The sequence below is a fragment of the Mus caroli genome, chromosome 14, assembly GCF_900094665.2.
Source record: "Mus caroli chromosome 14, CAROLI_EIJ_v1.1, whole genome shotgun sequence".
Taxonomy (NCBI): domain Eukaryota; kingdom Metazoa; phylum Chordata; class Mammalia; order Rodentia; family Muridae; genus Mus; species Mus caroli.
In genome coordinates, this window is record NC_034583.1 from 30728311 (window position 1) to 30750246 (window position 21936).

The following is a 21936-nucleotide window of genomic DNA, read 5'->3' on the forward strand; positions in this document are numbered from 1 at the left end:
GTATTATAATCCCTTATAAGAAATAGTGTGGTCAGACTGGGTTTTAAGGTTTGTTTGAAAACATCTTAAGTAATTTCCTAAGCATATTTTCTCATTTCAGTAAGGTAAATGTTAATAACTTCACCATTATCACAAATTACCAGACAAAGTCTCAGAAGCAATAGGAAAATGCAATTTCCTAACATTCTTCCAAGTAATAATAAGCTATTTCTCTATATCCTTTCTGTATCAGAGTGATATTAAGAAACAGCCTGGGAACTAGGGCAGAGGTTGGTTCCCTGCAGGGGTGCAGGGTTGCCTTAAGCCGAAGGCTAATTCTCACTTGGGAGACACCCTAGACTGAGTTAGCCCTGGTTGTGCTTAGATCAAGCTCTCTTTCACCACTTTCTGTCCTTGGCACCTTTCAGAGACACTGGAAAGCAGGACGACCTTCAGCTGTGTTAAGATCTTCACTCCGGCAAGACTACCTATACATCATCACATTAGAGAAGAAAAAGGCTTGACCTACTTGGATCCGATAAGATGGAGTCTGTTTTCGGCAGAAATTGATCACAACGGACTCCTTGGTAGCCTTCCTTGCACCTGAGAAGAGGGATAAATGACAAGCATGTGCATGTGGTTGTGAAAGATTCAAGGTTTCAGCAAGCAGATCAAGCACTAACAGTGACGTGAGAACAGTCGTCTAATGAAGCCTTTTGTATCTGATTCAGCCTGGTTCTAACATCCATGGGCAGATTCTCGATTTTAATGTTGTCCAAAACAAACAAATGAAAAAAAAAACACCCAGAAAAACACAGCTTTGCAATTATACCTGCAAATGCAGTATCCGAAGAACAAATTCCCCAACATCTCAAATGCCTCTCTCAGCAGAGTAGATCGTGGTTATCATATTACAAGGCTGACAGCAGGAGCATTCTTCTTTATATAATAATGTGGTCTCCAAATACATTCAGAAACATATTGCAAGCATCATTTTTCTTGAAAAAAAAACCCCACATTTTCGAATACAACACATCACTTACAGCTTTAGGATTACAGTATTATTTCCTTATGTTTTATTGGTTTGCTCCTTTGCTGATTTCGAGTTTTTAACTTCACTCTTTAGCTATTCTTCAAACCCATGTCACTTCCTTGCCAGAAGTATCAGCACGTCATCTGGCAGGATCTTAGGAGCATCTTTCTAACTAAGCATCTCTGTTTGGTCCTTTATATTTAGAAAATATAGGCAAAGTGCCTGGACTCTGCCAGACGTTGTACACAGCAACTGTCCTGAGTGAATACATTGGTGAAGCTGGGAGCACTCTGGCTGGAACCAGCAATAAGGAGACTACATCCACATGGTTCACTCAATCAGAATACTTGACCAGCTCAGACAACATCAGCACATCAACTGCCAGTTCAAGTAACAAATGTAGCTAAGGCCCCAAACACTGTCTTGGTACTGTTTCTTTAAGTGGATGGTTATGTTTACTGGTCTGTATGAGGCTTACTTAATCTGTCATGCTTGAACTAAGCAGAGAAGTCAGCACTGTCACCTGGAGGATGAATCTGTCCTACTTATAGAGGGGAAAAAAATTGAGCTGCTGACAGGAAAATCAGATTTGAAAAACAGTCATCTGCTTGGTAGAGAGCTATGAACTTGACACAAGTTTTCTAAGAGATGTTCTGCCCATCAAGGAGGTCTGTGCATTCTTCACTTGTTGTGTGCTTTGTTTTCTGAGTTTGATAACAGTATTACTTAAACAGGTTTACTTAAACAGGGCAAAATCACTGAAGGCACCTATGACATTGTCTGCCTTTCATGTTGAGCCAAAGAAGAACTCAGGTAATTAGACCAGCTCTCTTCAGCACCTTTATAAAATACCACTCTCAAGTACATATCCTGATTCTCTCCATAGACTGAGAACAAAAATGTCTGCAGTGTATTTACAGATAACCAGGAGTCTCTGGTGCCTACAAATTCATTTGTGCAAGCCCTTCTCTTCATAGCTTTAAAATAAAAATAACTTACATGCTTAGAGTGGGCAGACACTTGGTTTTCTAACATTGAAAAGGCAGCTAGACAGTGCTTATGGTTGAAACATATTTGTGATAATCAAGATAAAGTCTTGTTTTCTGAAAGCTGCCCTGGTGCTGATGTTTCTTCTCATTCAGAGTTGTCAGTGTCAAGCCATTTCACACCTCACGTCCCTGTGACTGGCTCATGCTCTGGACATGTGTCATCATACACAAGCACTTTCCTGGCATGTTATCTCACATGGAAGGATGTAAGTACCCCTTAACTGTTTGCTTATTTAATGTGAAAATGGCATCCTAGGAGGGTGGCAGCTTTGAAAGTAAAATACATTTCTTTGTTTGGTTGGTTTTGCTTTGCTTTATAAAGGCTTGCTGTTGCTTAAAACACAATATTCCATTTGTGTGTGGAAGAGAAAATGAAGAGGTTCGAATTTTTTTCCAGTCTGAAACCAATCAACCATGAATCCAAGCCCACCTTAGAGAGAGTATTAGGCCTCATGGGACATAAGGAATATTGTAAAGAAAATTGTAAAGGTGCCCCACACCTGTGGGCTGCAGATAACAGTGCTTGATAGTGGTGTCACAGCTTTGCTTAGGCTTGGGAGCCAAGCATGGGCTCCACAGCCACATAGCCAGCCACAGCAAGTCATGCCCTGTTGAGAAAGAGGCACAGAGGCACACAGGCCATTGCTAATTGGTGCTATAATTGGAAAATATATGAGCCTCATACATTTCTCATTTAAAAAAAATCACACATAGATCTAATCATGAAGTTGGAGTGGTGTTAGCATGGACTGCTGATGAAGTGAGTTGGATCTACGACAATGTTGAAGCATCAGAGAGGAATGTGTCTTCAAACACACTTCTATTGCATGATTGAGCCTGGTGATGCTTGTGGCTTTCTTCTGTTCCTTATTTTGGATGGTGGGAAGATTTACTGTTTTCTTTTTTAAAAACACAGTATAAAAAATAATAGTAGTGGTTATATACATAATGTTGGTTTCATCTCATAGCATAGATAATACAATAAGTGAAGGGCATTAAGAGTGTATAAGTAATGCTTAATCATCAATATGGCTTTCTCTTAAAAATATCATAAATCTTTCTTTAACTGGTTTAGTAACCTGTTCTTTTCTCTCTTTGCTCTGAAAACACACTCAGTTCACCTGTTCTCTGTATTTCTTTATCTTGTAGAAGTCTGCATCATAACTACTATATTAAAAAGAAAAATATAATATTGTCCTGTTATTTCATAGGAAAGGTTTGATTCTGCATACCCAGGCAGGAAACAGGGTTGACAAAAGGTTGCATGAGGAAAATGAGAGAATTATTACCAACTGTGAAATAACCACAAAGCTAAGTTAGTTTGCAAGAGGTGAGACATTATTCTGTGGGCAAAATTAGCTTCAGATTTCCTATGTTTACTCTAAGTTGAAAAAGTTGTCTTGTTAGAAAACTAACTTATTAATAAATATTTTGTTTTATTTCAAAATATAAAAGGTCATAAGGAAGAGAAGCATGGAGGTGACATTTGAAACCAAGTAGGGCAGGTGAGAACATGTAGCTACAACTATGATTGTTTCCAATAATAAAGAGATTGGCCACTGGCAATGGTGCACACAGAGCAAGGAAAGAGATAGACACCATGCAAACCCAGCTCTGGCATCTGTAAGGTCAAGCCAATGAAGAGCCTGTACCACATTCCACCAATGTCCCCAGAGGAGAAGACTGAGTAATTTCAAATGTACATTTAACTGCTCTGCCCCACACCCTCTCAGATTTGCCTTCACTCTCCTTCCCACATGTCATGATTCAATGGAAATAATACACATCATTTCTTATCATTTCTCTCTCCTCTACATTGCCTATGAGAAAAAAAACTCAGTGGCTGCTTTTAGTTAAAATAAAAAGACAGACAGACAGAGAGAGAGAGAGAGAGAGAGAGAGAGAGAGAGAGAGAGAGAGAGAGAGAGAGAGAGAGAGAGAGAGAGAGAGAATGTCCAAAGACAACCAGTAGACCTATGAATTCCAGGCAAGACAAGTAAGTACAAAATGCATTACTTTTGCCTAGAATTCAATACTTGTTTTGTCTGGCCTGTTGAACCAGAAATTGCCAATATATCAAGACTACATACAGAAGAACCCCAAAGGAAAAACTTTTCAGTAGTCCAGTTGACAAACTTTCACTGCCCCATAAACATCTTGCAGGATAGTAAATAGCAATGAATGCAGCAGCGACTTGAGGTTGCTGAACAGGCTAAGGCAGAAGTGAGTTGAGTACTTAGCCCTGAATGGGGTACATATAGCAACCCCACTATGTTTCAAACAACAACTCAGAACAGAAAGAATAAGAACAAGAAGATAGAGGGGAGAAGACCAGGGTATTACTGGCTTCAGAGCCTGACACAAGCAATTTAATGTAATCTCAGCAGCTGGTGCTACTACCTCTAAGACTGGTTCTGTCAACAGCTAATCAAGGGTCAGGAAGGGGATCACTAGGCCTACACCACCTGATGAAACAGCTGTCTATTAATGAACTCACCAGGAGGAACAGTTACCAAATTGTCTAGCCAAAGGTGAGTCAACTTGTTCCAATTATTAGTTCCATACCCATGAATGGTCAGGGGCCTGGTCTTGGGTATAATCAGTGGCTCATGAAACAAAATGACAGAAATGTGGAGAAAGAACTTAGAAGTTGGAGAGTGGATAACAGGGGTGGGGGAGAGATAAAAAAGGTAGTGGTCAAGAAAAACTTGAGTGCTCTAAATATTTATACAAAATTGCCATAGACCAAACTTAATCAATAAAAACCTGGTTTGGCCATTTGTATATGTTCCAGAGGAGCTACCACCTTTGGTTGGCTTAAAGCAATTCTTGAATAAAAGTTGAGTTTCTATCCTCACATTTCTCTTAGTTTTCGTCTGAATGTACTTTGAATGAGTTATTTATGGTCTTTGTTTCCCATTTCAACTCAACTTTAATTAAATGAGCATAATACTAGTAAAGAAAATAATAACACATAGAGTTGTTACACTATACTTTCCGATTTGCCTATGTTTATAACTAAACAGCATACTTTCTGTCAGCAAGGATGGGTTTCAGATTAATAAAAAAGTGTGGGGGGGATATATGAACAATGCAAATATAATTAACATAATTTCAACACCTGTGTTATATGCAGTCTGTTAAACTTCTATGGGAAACATAAGTGCTTGATTTTAAACAAAATAAATTAATTAGTTCTCAGAAGGAAATTGTTGCATGCAAAGTTTATATATTCCTGACTGTATAGACCTTCGTTCTTAGAAAAACTTGTCATTACTTTGGATATGGCTATAAAATAGCTACTTGGTCATAGCGAATCACGCTGCTAATTTCCAGGACACTGTGAAATGGAGATTTGACAAAGGACAATCTCTCCAAGTGTTTTACCTTGTCTTCTGCCAATACTCTTCAGTGCCAGTCTTTGCATAAGGAAAATGGAGAGAGCTAGGTAAAACTACATTTAGTACCTAGGAGCTAAGTGATTATAGAATTGCCTGATTCTGAATCCTGAATCCAGTATTTAATAACTATGTAATCTTTCTCATCCATGAAGATAAGAGCAGTTAATGTCTAGAATTACAATTTATAATAAAATATATTATAAAAGTGGCTCATGGTAATCATTCAATAGATCCCAGTTGCAGTGTTCATTGAAGTACTATCTCAGCTTTCAGAAAGGGAGCAGACACAGCACAGTTATCCTTGCTAATTCAAGATCCCATGACAAGAATTATATTCCCTGCAAATGTAGTGGGCTGTCTTCAATCTTCTGCCTTACTTATGAACTTTCTGATTCTCTCCATGGAAATTTGTTCAATGTACAAATTGTAAATTCATTCCACATTTTATAAATACTTGAAAATATGGTTCAGATACCATGAAGTGAAACTATTATTTTAGAAGCCATAGACCTAAATTTATAAGTTATTATCCAGTATTGAAATGTTGTAGATAACGACTTAAAGACAAATTTTTGATTAAAAAAATTCTCATTACCTATGGCTTGGAAGAGTATTTTCTAATGAATAATAACATTTCTTTCTTTTTATTCATAGTTTCAAATTATAGACATTCATGATATATAACTTGCTTTGAAATATATACATGTATATATATATATATATATATATATATAATAGAAGGGATAAACAAATAAAACCAGCATTGTATTATTGTCTTGCATATTTTCTTCAATAAGAATATGTAAAATTTGTTCAACAATTTCTAAATACATAATAGTTGCTGTATGTCTTAGTCAGGGTTTCTATTCCTGCACAAACATCATGACCAAGAAGCAAGTTGGGGAGGAAAGGGTTTATTCGGCTTACACTTCCCTACTGCTGTTCTTCACCAAAGAAGTCAGGACTGGGACTCAAGCAGGTAAGGAACTAAGAGCTGATGCAGAGGCCATGGAGGGATGTTCCTTACTGGATTGCTTCCCCTGGCTTGCTCAGTCTGCTCTCTTATAGAACCCAAGACTACCAGCCCAGAGATGGTCCCACCCACAAGGGGCCTTTCCCCCTTGATCACTAATTGAGAAAATGCCTTACAGTTGGATCTCATGGAAGCACTTCCCCAACTAAAACTGCTTTCTCTGTGATAACTCCAGCTTGTGTCAAGCAGACACACAAAACCATCCAGTACAGTGCATAATTACTAGAAGATAAAGTATGTCCTTTGAACTTCTTTCATATCAATATTGGGAATGTATGTTAGTACACTCTACAAGGAAAACAGTGTGGAACTAACTCAAAAAATGGAAAATATATCTGATTCAGCAACCTCACTATTTACTTTTAATATACAGTCAAACAAAATTAAAGCAGGATGCTAAGGGGATATTTCATGTTTATATTCACCACAGTGTTATTCACAGTAGCCATCATATGGAGTTGACATAAGTACCTAGTAATAATGAAGAGAAAATAGGTAAAGAAAATACAAAAATAATGACATGTTTTGAATCATGATGAAAGAATTTTCTGTGCTTTGGGGCATCTCAGATGAATGCTGTGTGCACTGTGTACATCACTGAAGTACACTGTGTTGTTTGGAACCAACTCAGAGCAAACAGCTGAATCCTATGTGATATCGTTCATCTGTGAAACTTAAAAACTTGAGAGCAGAAAGATGGTCTTCCAGGAAGCTTCTAGAAGCTACCAGAAGTCTCCAGAGCTCCATAGTCCCTCTAGAGCTAGGAAACCGGTGTTGATGACGCTTCTCAATGGCAGACTCTGGATTAAAAATAAAATCGATAGTAAAACCTATTAATCAAAGAAACAAAAGCAAAAGATGAATTGACGTAACTTGAAGTGAATGACCCAGAACAAATAAGACAGATATGGAAAAATCATTATTCAAAAGCTGCTTATTCTGAGTATAAATATGATGGGCAGGCCAGAATTTTTTTCTCCCTAAGGATCTGTAGCCTAGAGTCCTTGGCTCAAAAGCACTAATAGTTTTAGAACAAATGCATGTCCCCAGCCAATCTTCAATTGAAACTAGACTGTAGGTTTGACCACAGAGAATATTGCAACATTGATTAAAGTGTAAGCTTTCTTTAGCTGAACTGAGAATTTAATTAAGTGGTTTTATTTAAAAAGGGAACACTAATTAAGACAGCAAGATCTGTAAGTTAACCACTTGGTATTAACATTATCTACTGATTAGCTTTGGGTACAGCCTTTCTACAACACTTTTGACTATAAAAGGAAGAGTTTCGGGTTGGATTTGTGTAAATTTCAGTGTAGCAGCTGTCTTCGATAACGTGGAGATTTCCTAATGTTACTGCAATGCCTTATTGTTTTAGAGGCTTCCCAGAATGGCTGATGGAAAAAATCTAATGTCTCTCAGATATTTCTGAGTAATGAAATTGTATTCAAAGTCTTGAGAAAACACTAGGATTCATTTTATAATTTACCCTTTCAGGCAAAATCTGGATTGAAAAACTTGGGTATAAAATCTAATGGAGACCAATTTCTTAACTTAAACCTACTATGATTTCACTTTCAAGTTTCAAGTCTTCTACATAGATGCAGGAAATAGAATACACTGAGTCACCAAGGAACATAGGAGAAGAGTGATAAATGTAAGACACATTGAAGGGACACAACAGCAAATGTATGATTATGCTTCCCTAAGGTCTTCTCTACCAGACACAGTAGCAGCTACCTGGCCAGGTACATCATTTGGCATCAAACCAGTGGCCAGTAAAGCAGTGACCATTAACCTAGATCTTATCATTTTACCTTTGATTATGCTCTTAGGGACAGTCATTGCTGTAGAGTGTTAATATCAGCCTCAAAAAATATTTAGTGATTAATATGTTTGCCTGACCTTTCTTACTCTTTTCATTTAACTATTACTACACCCATTAAAAAACTAAAACTTGTAATACAGAATGAAGGTATCAGATGATTTAGGATATAGTATTCCATGATTAAGTAAAATATTATATAGTGCAATGATTTAGTACAATACAGTATAGTATAATTTAGGTAAGCTAAGTAACCCATCCTTTCCACTTTAGCTTTGATTTTTACCACATGTGAAATAAAACATAATAATTTGTCCAAGATAAGCCTATTAGCATGTTAGGATCTGATGAAGTCTCTCTATGGGAATTGCATATACCCAACTTGTGACCTGTCTCTTCTGTTCTTAAAGCCTTGTTCCTAGATGACTAAGGCTCTACTCTTAAAATGCCCTTTGACCATGGTTGTTTCCTAATGGATCTACCTTCAGGTAGCATCACTAGGAGTCAGTAAAGCTTTCAACATACAGCTTTAAGGGAGAGGCACAAGTCCAGCTGTTATAGATACCAAGGTACATCCACAAAGCAGCCAAGGCCACAGTATGAATCCCCCGATGCAAAGGATGTCCAAATCAAAAAAGAAATCCAGATTAATTTGTATTTCAGATAGTTAAGATTATTTTTATATGAATTACTCATGCAACTTGTGGGATTGGAGATAAAATTGTATTCATTGTTTTTATGAAGTCCACATATAACTATGTGTAATGTGGTTTATTTGCTAACTTAGGCAAATTTGTATGGAAGAAAATTATTCTGGGTAGTCCAAAGAAAATTAAACAACAGGAACACCCAGATTTAAGCTGAGATATAGCACTGATACCATAACTATTATTTTTGCATTTGGTTGTATTTTGCAATGTTGCAGTGGCATTGTTTGGTGTTTTGTTTTGAATAAGGAATTCAAGTACCATATAGATGCTTGTATAAACTACATAAAGCACTTAATGAGCTCACACAGCCCAGCTACAAATATAGCATGCATCTACCTCTTCAACAGCCTGAGCACTGGCAGGCTACTTTAACAAGAGGTAATGATCAAATGAAGCAATGCTGTTTGTAATCACTAGACTGAAGGTGTCTGCTTTGATTGGATCACCAGCACACTTTGTATAACATCAAAATGAACTCTAAGAGCTCTTGGGCAGTAGCCTCACAAGGATAAAAGGTTCAAAGAACTTCTTGCTTCTTTCTTCAGCTCACTTTACTTTGGATCTTTCTAATACTCGTGTTCTATTGAATTTGAAAAGCATTTTGCAGAGGTGTGTCACACAGGGCAATGACTGCCAACATTTGATGATCAGACATACAGAGATGCCCACGATTAGAGGAGAGAGAGAGAGAGAGAGAGAGAGAGAGAGAGAGAGAGAGAGAGAGAGAGAGAGAGATCAAGAAGTAGAAGAAGCCATTCTTCTCTGTCTGGGCTGTGCAAGTGATTCCCCAACGCTTGATAAGGACATATCAGAAAAATAAATAAATTAAATAAAGCAGAGAGATAATTCTTATTTAAAAGGTGTTCCTATGATTGGCATTATAAAGGAGAAGGCCAGCTCATTAACAAAGGAACTGATAAACCACCCACAGCATGTTTCAAAAGAAGTGGTAATAATTACTGTCTCACTGAGAAAGGGGCAAAGTAGCCACATAGTGTCATTTACAAATCCCCTTGCAAACATCACAGAACAAGCTGAAAAAGTCACAGAGCTTTCTGAATAATTAAGGCAAAGGGGGAAAAAAGACTTTTAGCTTACATGTTTAGATCATAGAAAGAAAGCTTTACATGAAATATAGATTGTTTTTTAAAGCCATTTTCGAAGGCTCTGGAGATACAGCGCCCTAATTCAATAGCATAATGTCCCATTTCTCCCAGGATATTGTCCAATCCACTAACAAGGAACAGCATTTCTCTAGTGGAGAGGAAGAGGGTAGCTTTGATTGCAATTTACAATACTAGATCTCCTTTCTGTGACAAATGATTTACTGCTGAAGAACAAACAAACAAGGAAAAAACATACAAAAAAAAACCCCACAACAAACAAATACACACACAAAAAGTCAGACAGAATCTTTCAATATTATGGCAATCATCAGCAAGAAGGAAACGTTCTCCTTAATGAAGAATGGTTTCATATGAAAATCAGTCATGTAACTCAGACTGAGTTGAGCTTAAAGCAGCATCTGCCCCCTCCACCTCCCAAAGTGATTCAGACTCTTAGGTTTAGATGGATACTCAGTTAAACATAAGCACCATGAGTCTGAAAACCTGTTAAGAAGACACCAGAGGAAACAAGAGAACCATGTGACTAGACCTACATCAGTTTCGTACAAAAGCCCCATTTCCTAATTATGATATTCTGCACACTGAAGTGTCATTTACACAAACTTTGGAAAATGATGATGATGATGATGATGATGATGATGAGCTAGGTAAGTGTAGTGCCCAGAATTATCCTGCAAGCCCCACCTGCCCAAGAAATGTCCTGGGATGTGGTGAGTTGTAGTTCTTGGGAAATAACAAAGCCTCATGGGATTGTATGGTGGCCTGGGTTTGGCCACATAAACCACTGAAACACTTGGTTCAAGGCCAGTCCCAGGTGGGAAGTTCTGGGGAATGGTCCTGACAAAAGTATATCCCTTGGTCAATATTTGATATTTAAATAATGCTTTATTTAAATTTGGGGCAAAATAGTGGAATTGTTTTTCTTGGAGAATCACTAGATTAACATAAGAAGGGAGGAGACACTTTGGGGACTACAAACCAAGACACTGAAGCTCCTATGTTATTCAGAGATTTGAAATAAGCAAAAAGGAAGGATTCAAATGAAAGACATGTGACACACTCCCCTGTGTTTGGGGAGAGGTTCCAGTGAGGAGTGAGGCCTAGGGTGTTGCAGCTCTGCCTGTGGTGCAGAAGCACTTCATGGTGTCTGTCTTTGTGCTTCAGGCTGCCTAGACCTGAGCTTCAGGAGATTCTCCTCCCCTCCATCTTCCATCTCCCACTAGGAATGCTGAGTTTAAGGATGGGTTAGGCTGGATTAGGCTTTTATGTAGATGCTGGAAATCCAAGCTCCTGTTGCAAGGCTTGGGGAGTGATTGCTTTACCCATGGGGCAATGGCCCTAGCCAGCATTTATGCATTTTCAGTGTGGAAATATGGGTACTTTGGATGCCACATACCATGTGGCAGACAATTTAGTTTTCAAATATGATTTAAGCTCTTTGTTGTGCCGACTCTATTAAACAGCACCATTTTCATTTGACATTCTATCAGTGGAATTCCCCAGTATTGTATTATATGATAGATACCCAGGCACATCTGTGCATATATACCCACACCAAAACCAAAACCAACCATCCTAATTAAACTATGTGCCTAGAGAGATGTTATCCTCAACGTATAATGGTGTAGAGAAGAAATCATAAAAGGCACTTGCTCCAGCTGCCAAAGATGTGTAGAGGAGAAAGTTTCAAAAGAAGAACTTGAGACCTGGGTAAGACATTAAATGGCACAAGTACAAGAACAAGGTTCAGAAACCATGTCTTCTTTTTTTTTTTCTCAATTTCTCTGCTATTAAATGCTTTTCTCCAAAAATCAAAGAGATTCCTACATTCATATGCCATGTCTTACAACAGCCTTTTCCAAATCATTCCAATGAAACATTGGTTCTTTTGTTGTATTCACCTTATGTCAAAGCCAAGATTCAAAAGGGGTACTGACTTAGAATCGACAAGGCAGTGAAAAAATAAATCACACACACACGCACACACACTCACATGCACACACACACACTCACATGCACACACACACACTCACGTGCACACACACTCACATGCACACACACACACACACATAGGCACATGCACACTCAATGCACATATACACCGACACATGAGTGCACACAAGCACAAGTGAACATGGATATACACACAGACACAGTCATGGGCATGTATTTACACACACACATACACACACACACACACACAAATACACACACACACTTGAGTAGGGCCAGGTAAGGGGAATTCAGAAGATGGCACATGTTTCAGTTACTTTTCTCTGGCTGTGATAAACACTGTGACCAGAGAAACTTAAGGAAGAGGGAACTTGCTTTAGCTCACAGGTCCAGAGGGACATGATGACAGAGAGAAAGCATGGTTGCTCAAGCTCAAAGTTGAGGGCTCACATCTTGAACCACAAGCACAAAGCCAGTCTCCAGTGAGGTACATCCTCCAACAAGGTCCCACTCCTAGGACCTCTGCAAATACTCACAATAACTAGAAGTAAAGTACTCCAGTGCTCAAGCCTCTGGGAGAGCTTTCTCATTCACACCACTACAGTGCTTAACCAGACTGTTGGCAAGCTAAAATGAAAGCTCCCGAGATGAGTAATGATTTAAAATCACTAAATAGCTTATGATTCCTTACCACTAACAAGAACCATGGAGGGATCTCACTGGATGCTCTTCTTTGTGTTTATCTTAGACTACATTGATCAGAAAGTGTTCTTAGAAAGGATTTCAGTATACAGAAAAGCCTCTAAAGCAAAGACAAGCTTCCCTGAAGGCCTATGCCAAGCACACCTGTGCTGAAAGCTTTATGCAAGTGAGGTGAAGTAACTCTCACAGCAGCTTCTCAGGAAAAGGAGGTGCTTCTACAACCCTTTCATGTAGACGACTCTGGGGCCGAGAGAAATGCTCTTCAAGGTCCCAGGACACAAGGAAGTCATGTGTGTGCAAAGCTGCTTTAATATTCAAGTTGAATCAACACCTGGGACTGATTTTCTCCATCTCTTGATGTACTTGGCTATTCCTATGCGTGTATATATATTCTTTAGTTCTGTGGCCTACTAACTATTTTAGTAAGGAATGGCCTATCTCATTTTATACTTACATATAATTTATGTATATATATGATATACATAAATTTAATGATATACTTATTCAAACTTGATAGGGTAATTTAATAGAGTTTGAAATTGCTAAAAGAAAACAAACATAACATTCAATAAAACTTTTAGCTTACTATGTTAAAGGATTCCAACTTGTCAATATAAATGATCAATTAAAATTAAGTAAGCCAAAAAATCTGCCTCTGTATTTGAACACAGAAAAATCTTTAAGTCAATAAAATATACTAAAGACTATGGCACAGGTGAAGACTGGTGAGAACCTTGACAGAGAATGGTAAATTAACATTGAGTGAAATTACTTTATTGCAGGTTGATGGAGAATGAAGTCAGAGAGACAGAGATGGAGACATACACACAGAAGGAAGCAGAGAGAGTGGGAGAACTCGGTGTGAAGCAAGGAGCTCTACCAGACAGGCACTGTCACCCTAAATTCGTCTAGTTTCTATAGGATATGAACCACAAACACAGAAAATGAATTGGAGAAACCAAATGTTCAGATTTAGTGCTTCTATTGACTGAAGCCTCTGGTCAGGAAAACATGGTAAAAAGTGTCTTCCTCACATAGAAGGCTGATCTGAAGACAGGTTACATAAGGAAGCACAGACAAGTCATTTTTGAGTTGTATTGCCAAATATATTACATGGCCCACATTTGTATGTGGACATGGATATATATGTTTAGATTTATCTAGACAGTTTTCTACACTGTCAGTTTAACACTGGCTCTGGGACTCTGTTGACATCACAATCTGAGTATGCTCAAGCCCCTTATATAAAATAGTATAGTACTTGCCTATGAACTGCATAATGGTACATGAATAGTTATATTGCATAATTTATGGAGAAATAGAAAAAATAAATATGGACACATTCAAGAAGATATATTCTTTATTTCAAATCATGTCTACTAAAATTTGGCTTTAATTCAAGAAGGAACGGATTGTTGTGGAGGTTCAATAATGCAGTACAAAGACCCATGCATGTTTTTATACCATGAGGACCAAATATCACTTTTCTTTATACAGTTTAAGGCAACATCTTGCTCTCTATCTCTGCCTGTCTCTCTGTCTCTGTATGTATGTATGTATGTGTGTGTTTGTGTGATGTGTTTGTGTGTGTGTGTTTGGTGTGCTTAAACAATAGTAAAAAAAATGTCTTTACTTCAGTCTCAATGTAGATCTTCACTATTCCTTCCTACCCATGCCATGTGTTCCTTTATCACAAATGTTTTCAATGACATACAATAAGACACACACACATGCTCTCAACACACACATGCTCTCACATCTTGCTCTCAGCACCTTGAGGCAATGAATTTTTTTCCTTCTAAAATGTAATTTTCTCCTTTGGCACCAAAGCTAATCTACCTGGCCTAGCACATTATAGAGCCCTGCCTCTTAATTACTTGAATTGTCTACACTCTTTTGAACATGAAAAGCTCTAGTATTCTCATCCTGTTCCTTGGCTTCAAATAAAAAGTTACATCATATATAAGTTTCTGGGGGATTTATTATCAGCCATATATATATATATATATATATATATATATATATATATATATATATGAATGTGTGTGTTTGTTTGTATAAAAGTCACACCACAATTCTGATTACAACTTTAATGACCTACTCTACAAACTTCCCAAGGCTACAACATAATTAGTCCTGTTCATAATTAGAATTTAAAAAAAAAAACTCATTCGTTAGAAGTAAATAAGAAGAGACTGGGGTTCCTGGAATTAATCTGTATTCTTTGATATAAAAAAGGAGAAGTTGCATTTATCAAGTGCTTTCTATTTTTCAGATTCTGTGCTAGACACTTAACATAACTGGCTACATGTTCCACTTGACAGTCTTGGGTCAGCATTATTTTATTTGTAACTTTAAAGATAAAGCCAGAGGTATAAAATGACTTGGTAGTTTGACAATGTCACCAAATTAGTAAGAACCAATGCTGCTATTTGGGCCCTGGGATTTTTGGCCATGACTTTTCGTTTCTGAGCACTGGAAACCTTCTTCATTTTCTGTGTCCACAGTTGTCCACCTAGATTATAGAATGCTCAGTATTAGTAGGGCTGATTGCTAGCAAACAGTAGCAAACAGTGAACAACAAAGGGGAAACCTCGGTGAAGGTAACCGTGTCCTTCGTGCATACAATATAACTTCGACAGGGGTATAAGCCTTTACTACAGACACTGAAAATGGCTTATTCAGAGAAAATTGTTGGTGATCTGGAAAAAGACCTGAGCAATGTCTCCTTGAATAGAAAGGGAATATACGGGCAGTCATCATACAGTGATTGTTATCTTGAAACAGTAAGTTTGGTCTTGCATTGTGGGGCTTTTGACACACACAAGAACCTTTGGGTACATAGGTAGGGAAGGGACTGTAGCTGACTATAAAGAATTTTTCTTAGTTTCTTTCTACATGTGATCCAGTGAACATGGATGAGATCATGGAAGCAGAAGATTATGAAACTTTGTTTACTTATATCTGAGTTTCCTTTCTTTAGAAATGTCACTATGGAGAATGAAGTCATTCAGTACAACCTCAGGATGAAGGTGTCCAACCCCACACTTTCCAAGATATAGTTCTTCATTGTTATGGCTCTGTCATTTGGTCCCTCTGTGAGTGTTCTGGGGGTGTTTGTTCCTCTGTCAGCCTACATTACCCAGTGAAGGAACTAAGAAAGGATAAGTTCTAAGCAAGAAATACATTATGGCATGGGGAGAAGTTTCTCTCCACTGATAAAGTAAAAACTATTTTCTTTAATTATATATGTATATATGCATATATATATATATATATATATTCCTAAAATAATTTAGCATTGTGTATCTACAGCTAAGAGATCAAAGCATTCAAATTTCCTGTTGCAGGGTAATTTATATTGGCAACCAGACCACTAGTTGTTCTTTATAGATCCTTTAAATTACATATAAAGAGCTTTGCAATCAGTGGTAATCAGTTTCAAACTTAATTTGCTTGGCATGATGCTATTAGGGAAGGAGTAGGTAGCGCAATAGTAAGTCTCTCGGGTCTCTGATTCCTCCCTAACACCTTCCTCTGTAATCATAAATGCCAGTCATAAAATAAATCAAGGTTTCATTTTGTTTTAAAGCCATTTTTTTTTTTTGCTTATTTTATCAGGGGTGACTGCAACTGACTTCCATTCTAGTTCTTATTAGCAGAACAGTGGACNCTTAATCTCTAAATTCACAATTTTTCCTGTCAAATTTTTAGAATGCAGCTGGTCATACCAAAATTTCAGTGCTGATCTCAAGGGAGAAGAGCATATGAATATGTTTGTACCTCTAAAGCCACCTCGGTTTGTAAACTGAGCTGAACACTAATAGGTAAAAAACATGCATTCTTTAGATCCCCTTGCAGTTGCTCAGTGNATGATTACTCTGTTGCTTATTCAGGTTCTTATACTCCTTCTGTGCAGTTGCACTAATATAAACCCAATATGAAGTTCATCTTCTGTGTGTGCTTTTGTGTATGTACCTCCTCTAAATTCAAATGCTGATAAATTAATCTCTGTGGAATGGTTCTTAGAAATAGAGCCTTTGCAAAGTGATCAGATTGGGAGAGTGGACCTTAGAAATGAGATTAGTTAGTGTCCTCAGAAGAGGGATCCTAGTGTCCTTTGTTCTCTTGCTGCACAGGATACTCGATGAGAAGTTGGCAGTCAGCAGCCTTTAAGAAGAGTCTCTCTCATTCCCTTCATTCTTAGAGCAGACATCACAGCCACCAGAACTTTGTACAGTACTTGGGTGTTGTATTAGCACAAACTGGCTCAGTGTGTTTTTAACTTAACCTTCTTAGTGACATCGTATGTCCTTCAAGGCATCTGAGTGAACTTTTGAAATGTCAATAGTACTATGCATTTTATTTATATTATGAAGCTGCTACCCTGTGACATTTCTATTTTGGTTTGAAGTTAGTAGTTGAACTAACTGAGCCTCAGAAAACGTAAAGGGTTGGAAAGAGATTTTTTTTTTGTCACTGCAACTCCAAGTCAGGACAGGAAAAGTACCAAGGATACTGTTGAAGGTGCAAGATTGACACCTAGCCATCCAAACTCTTAAATTCACCCCACATTTTTCAATCTGACTCAAAATAGCTCTTTCTTGTTATTTTGAAAAGGAACTGTGATCTTCATTGGGGTACACAGAAGCTTCTCCAAGTTACCTCTTATTCATCTTAAAGTTGAAACATTTATAAGAAAAGCCCAATATTTACATATTTAAGAATAGACAAACAAAAACACTCTAAAACATAGTTTCTAGATTTTCAATAGTCTAGTGATGACTTTCTCATCTCTGTGAGCTACTAGTCTTGGGGCGGGGGAAGACTCATTTAAATAATAGTTAATCAGCTCTAGTGATGTGGGCCAAACCTATAAACTCAGCCCTCTGAAACTGAGAAAGGGAATTTGAGGATTTTAGTCAAGCCTTGAATACACAGCAAGATTGTTTCTAATATGAATACAACAAAACCAGATGTATTTAATAATTACATAAATGTATGCATTAAATATATATTTGTATATATATATATACACATATATGTGTATATATACATATACACATACACTTTCTCTAATATGCCACCATATTTTTCTGTAAGAATATCAGAAATATAGATTAATCAGTCCAACTTTAGGATCAGGGACATAATTTTCTCATGTGAACTTTTTATTATGCACAACCATCCACAAGGAGGGAGAAGCAAAGTACCCTACTTAAACTGTAAAGGAGAAATTCTATCTTTATATAAATATTTGCTAGAAGTCATAAGCAGAGTAAATCCCTTCCTGGCATTTTAAAAACAGGAGAAACAAATGAAAAGGAAAACCTTTGCAAAGAAGCCCGTGGTGCAGAGACTCTGCAGTACTCTTTTGTTATCCCTGACATGGTACAGCGGCTGCAGCTGATCAGCACAGGCATGTTGGTGGGGAGGGAAAGTTCAGGTTTGTGAAAGCGTGAAAGGGTACCATTTGCAGAGAAGCAATGGTGAGAGTTGAAATGACTGGTTTTTTTGTTTGTTTGTTTTGTTTTTGTTGGTTTGTTTGTTTGTCATTTGAGACAAGAGGCAGGAATAAAGAGAAAGACTACCAGGCAGATCTGAGCACATCAGCCTTCCAAGTCCTCACACAGACTTCACTGATTGACAGGAGGAGGCTCTTAACATTACATCATTTCAAGATAATGATGTGCCCCACGAGACAGTATACTGCAGCCCTTAGTTTCTCTCATGTACAAGTGGTGCTTGTGTGTGTGTGTGTGTGTGTGTGTGTGTGTGTAAAGACCAGAGTTCCCCATTGTGTGTCTTCTTCAGTCTTTCTCTGTCTTACTTTTGGAGATCTTACAGATCTTGAGATCTGTAACTTACTAAGGACAGTTTGATTTCTTCATATAAATTACCTTGTAAAAGAAAGGGCATCAGGTTTTCAGGTTATTTCAGCAAGCTTTCTGTTTCTTAGGCCTGGGACACTGGAAACATCTGTGATCACTCTTCCTTTCTTTACAACCCAACACCTCATACAAAAACAGAAACTACAAGTTAGAGTTAGTCCTTTGAAGTATCTAGAAACCTGGACACTTACACCTCCTCTGGTGGTAAAACTCAGGTTCTCAATGTCTGTTTTCTACAGAGATATTTAAAGCATTTGAGAGCACCTGTCAAATCCTCTTCCTTCTCTGAGTAAGTCTCAAGTTGACTTATGATGCTATTTAAAAGTTCTCCTCCCATGGCTCCAGCTGCATATATAGCAGAGGATGTATTTATCTGACATTAGTGGGAGGGAAGGCCCTTGGTCCAGTGAAGGCTCCATGATCCAGTGTTGGGGAATGATAGGGCAATGAGGCGGGAATGGGTGGATGGATTGGGTAGCATCCTCATAGAAACAGGAAGAGGGAGTATGGGATAGGGGGTTTGCAGAGGGGAAACTTGGAAAATGGATAACATTTGAAATGTAAATAAATAAAATAACCAATAAAAATAAATAAATAAAAGTTCTCCTGACTCCTACCATCTTCCAATCTGTCTCAGGCTCACCCTAGACCAGGCATCTCATGACTGGCTTTCTCTCTAAGGCCACTGATATGCTGCTGTGGCATTTAAAAGCTTCAGTTAGTTTCTTGATGGTTTAAGCCAAGAAAACATTGTAAGGCACCAATTAGTTACATTTCAATGTTAGTACCATCGTTATAACAACTTAAGCTCTTAGAAATTAAAAAGGAATCCTATTAGTCATCCCAAATAGTAAATATTTAAAATGTATGCTTTTCTGTATCTAAAGGAAAACACTTAGGAAAATATTTAAATGATCAACATCATTCAAAATAGCAGCCAGAATTACCAACTATTGTGGAGTAAAACTAGCCAATAAAGAATGATATTCTTGGTCTTGAAGAGAAGGCTCAGTGGTTAAGAGCACTGACTGTTCTTCCAGAGGTGCTGAGTTCAATTCCCAGCAATTACAAAGTGGCTCATGACCATCTGTAATGGGACCTGATGCCCTCTTCTGGTATGTCTGAAGACAGCTACAGTGTACCCATATACAGAAAATAAAGAATTCTTTTAAAAATACTAAGATTCTCTGGGGAAAAATTGGAAAATTTTATGAGTGAGTTAAAAATTATTTATATGAATGTATATGATTCATATGAATGGAAAAATACTAAATAACCTAAAAATGAAAAAAATGTCAATTTTCCATGTGGAAGTAGCAGTATTATAAAGGGGTAATTATTCCTTTGTGTGTATATGTGTATGATTCAAATAAAACTATACACAAAACTGAAATGTCAAAGGAGTTCATGTATAGGGAAATAATCTTTCAAGTTCTATGCAGTGCTGTTCCAAGCATATCTGTCCTGAATATGAGAAGTTACTAAAAAAAACCAAAATCTGTTGCATTAACTATATGCACAGTAAACAGGGAAAGTAACTAGAGGATAAAGTGGTGTGGAATCTGTATGATGTTAGGTAGCATTGGGAGTTGGGGTAGAGGGAAGGAATACAAAGCTCAGACAGTAGGTCAGATTTGTGGGATACAGAGGTGAGTCATGGATCCACAGTACACTCACCCATAGTCACAAAGGAACCTAGGCATGTTGCATGCTTAAGTGTGAAAAAGACAAAACAGATTCAAAAGAAATCATAGGAGGAAGTGATCACCATAAATTTAGCCTAATAAGCAAATGTACTCTTAAAATTGAGTCCAGACAAATTCCTAACAGCAAACTCTTAACACTTCAGAACAATTTACTGTAATAAAAAGTAGGTTTAGAACTGGAAAGATGGCTTAGAGATTAATAGTGCTTGCTATTTCTCCATAGCACCCAGGCAGTACACAACTGTCTGAAACTCCAGTTCCAGGGATCCTAGGCCCTCTTCTGGCCTCTGTGGTCACCTCACTCATGTGCGGCATAGATACACACACTCAGTCAAAACAATGTACTCTTAAAAGAAATGTAAACATGCAATATTCATTTCTAGATACAGCTGAAAAACAAACTAATGAAAATGTAGTCCTAGGCAACTGACCCACCACCAAAACCAAAGGGACAAAGGAATAAATCATTAGAAAAAAATGACAGCTAGATATGTCATAGTTAACCTAAAAATATCCAAAGACCAAAATCTCCATACTAACTAGAAGTAGTATCAGAAGAAAATTCATAGATTCAAAATTTCTTTTATTTATAATAATGGCTCTTGTAGAAGAAACAAGAAGAGAGGGAAAACTTGACCAGAATTATTTGTTTTATTTTTGTCAAAATATCTGAATCTAATAAGCAAATAATGGTATCATGAAGTTGATTACTGGGTATAACGATACTCAGAATTGTATATGCAAGTGTAACGGATCTGATAACCAAAATGATCATGTGATCATTTATAAGGTCTGATATTAAAGGAAAAACATTTGTAGAAAGAATATTTATGTGGTGAGGTGAGCCAGATGGCCCAGCACAGAGAAGCACAGAAAGGAATGTGGCTTAAACAATTACTATGTGAAGTTTTCCTGAAAACAAACAAACAAACAAACAAACAAACCATATTCAGCATCAAGGAACAAACGAAGGTTTAAGTCCACCCAAGTCCAGCTTGGTAAATCGAATCATTTATTCAGCTTATTTACAGAACTATGGACAAGGGGTTATTTACAGCAACATGGGTGTCCCTAAATAGCCACATCACCCTAATGTTCTAGGACATAATGAATGATGAACCAGGACCCAATGCCTCCTTGTCAGTTAAACTGCCACCCTCTTCATATCCTAGCACTGCCAAGCTCTTAGGAGTTGGGGAAGAATAGCACATACCTAGAGAGAAGTGGAAAGAAGGCTATAATATTTGATGTGTTTATAAAAAGATAAAGAGGTATAAGATATTGTCTTAGTCAGAGTTTCTATTCCTGCATAAACATCATGACCAAGAAGCAGTTGGGGAGGAAAGGGTTTATTCAGNTTACACTTCCACATTGCTGTTCATCACTGAAGGAAGTCAGGACTGGAACTCAGGCAGGTCAGGAAGCAGGAGCTGAAGCAGAAGCCATGGAGGGATGTTTTTTACTGGCTTGCTTCCCCTGGCTTGCTCAGCCAGCATACTCTCTTATAGAACCCAAGACTACCAGCCCAGA

The 21936-nt window shown here is 37.6% G+C and overlaps 1 protein-coding gene across 5 annotated transcripts in view; it reads right to left on the bottom strand.

The window, feature by feature from the left end:
* The window catches only part of Nrg3 (neuregulin 3), a 1097250-nt gene that overhangs the window by 272193 nt on the left and 803121 nt on the right, over positions 1–21936 (bottom strand). For all 5 annotated transcript variants that reach the window (XM_021181241.2, XM_021181244.2, XM_029468885.1 and 2 more), the window contains exon 3: positions 509–582. In XM_021181241.2, the coding sequence (XP_021036900.1) occupies positions 509–582 (74 nt within the window). The remainder of the gene's footprint in view (positions 1–508; positions 583–21936) is intronic.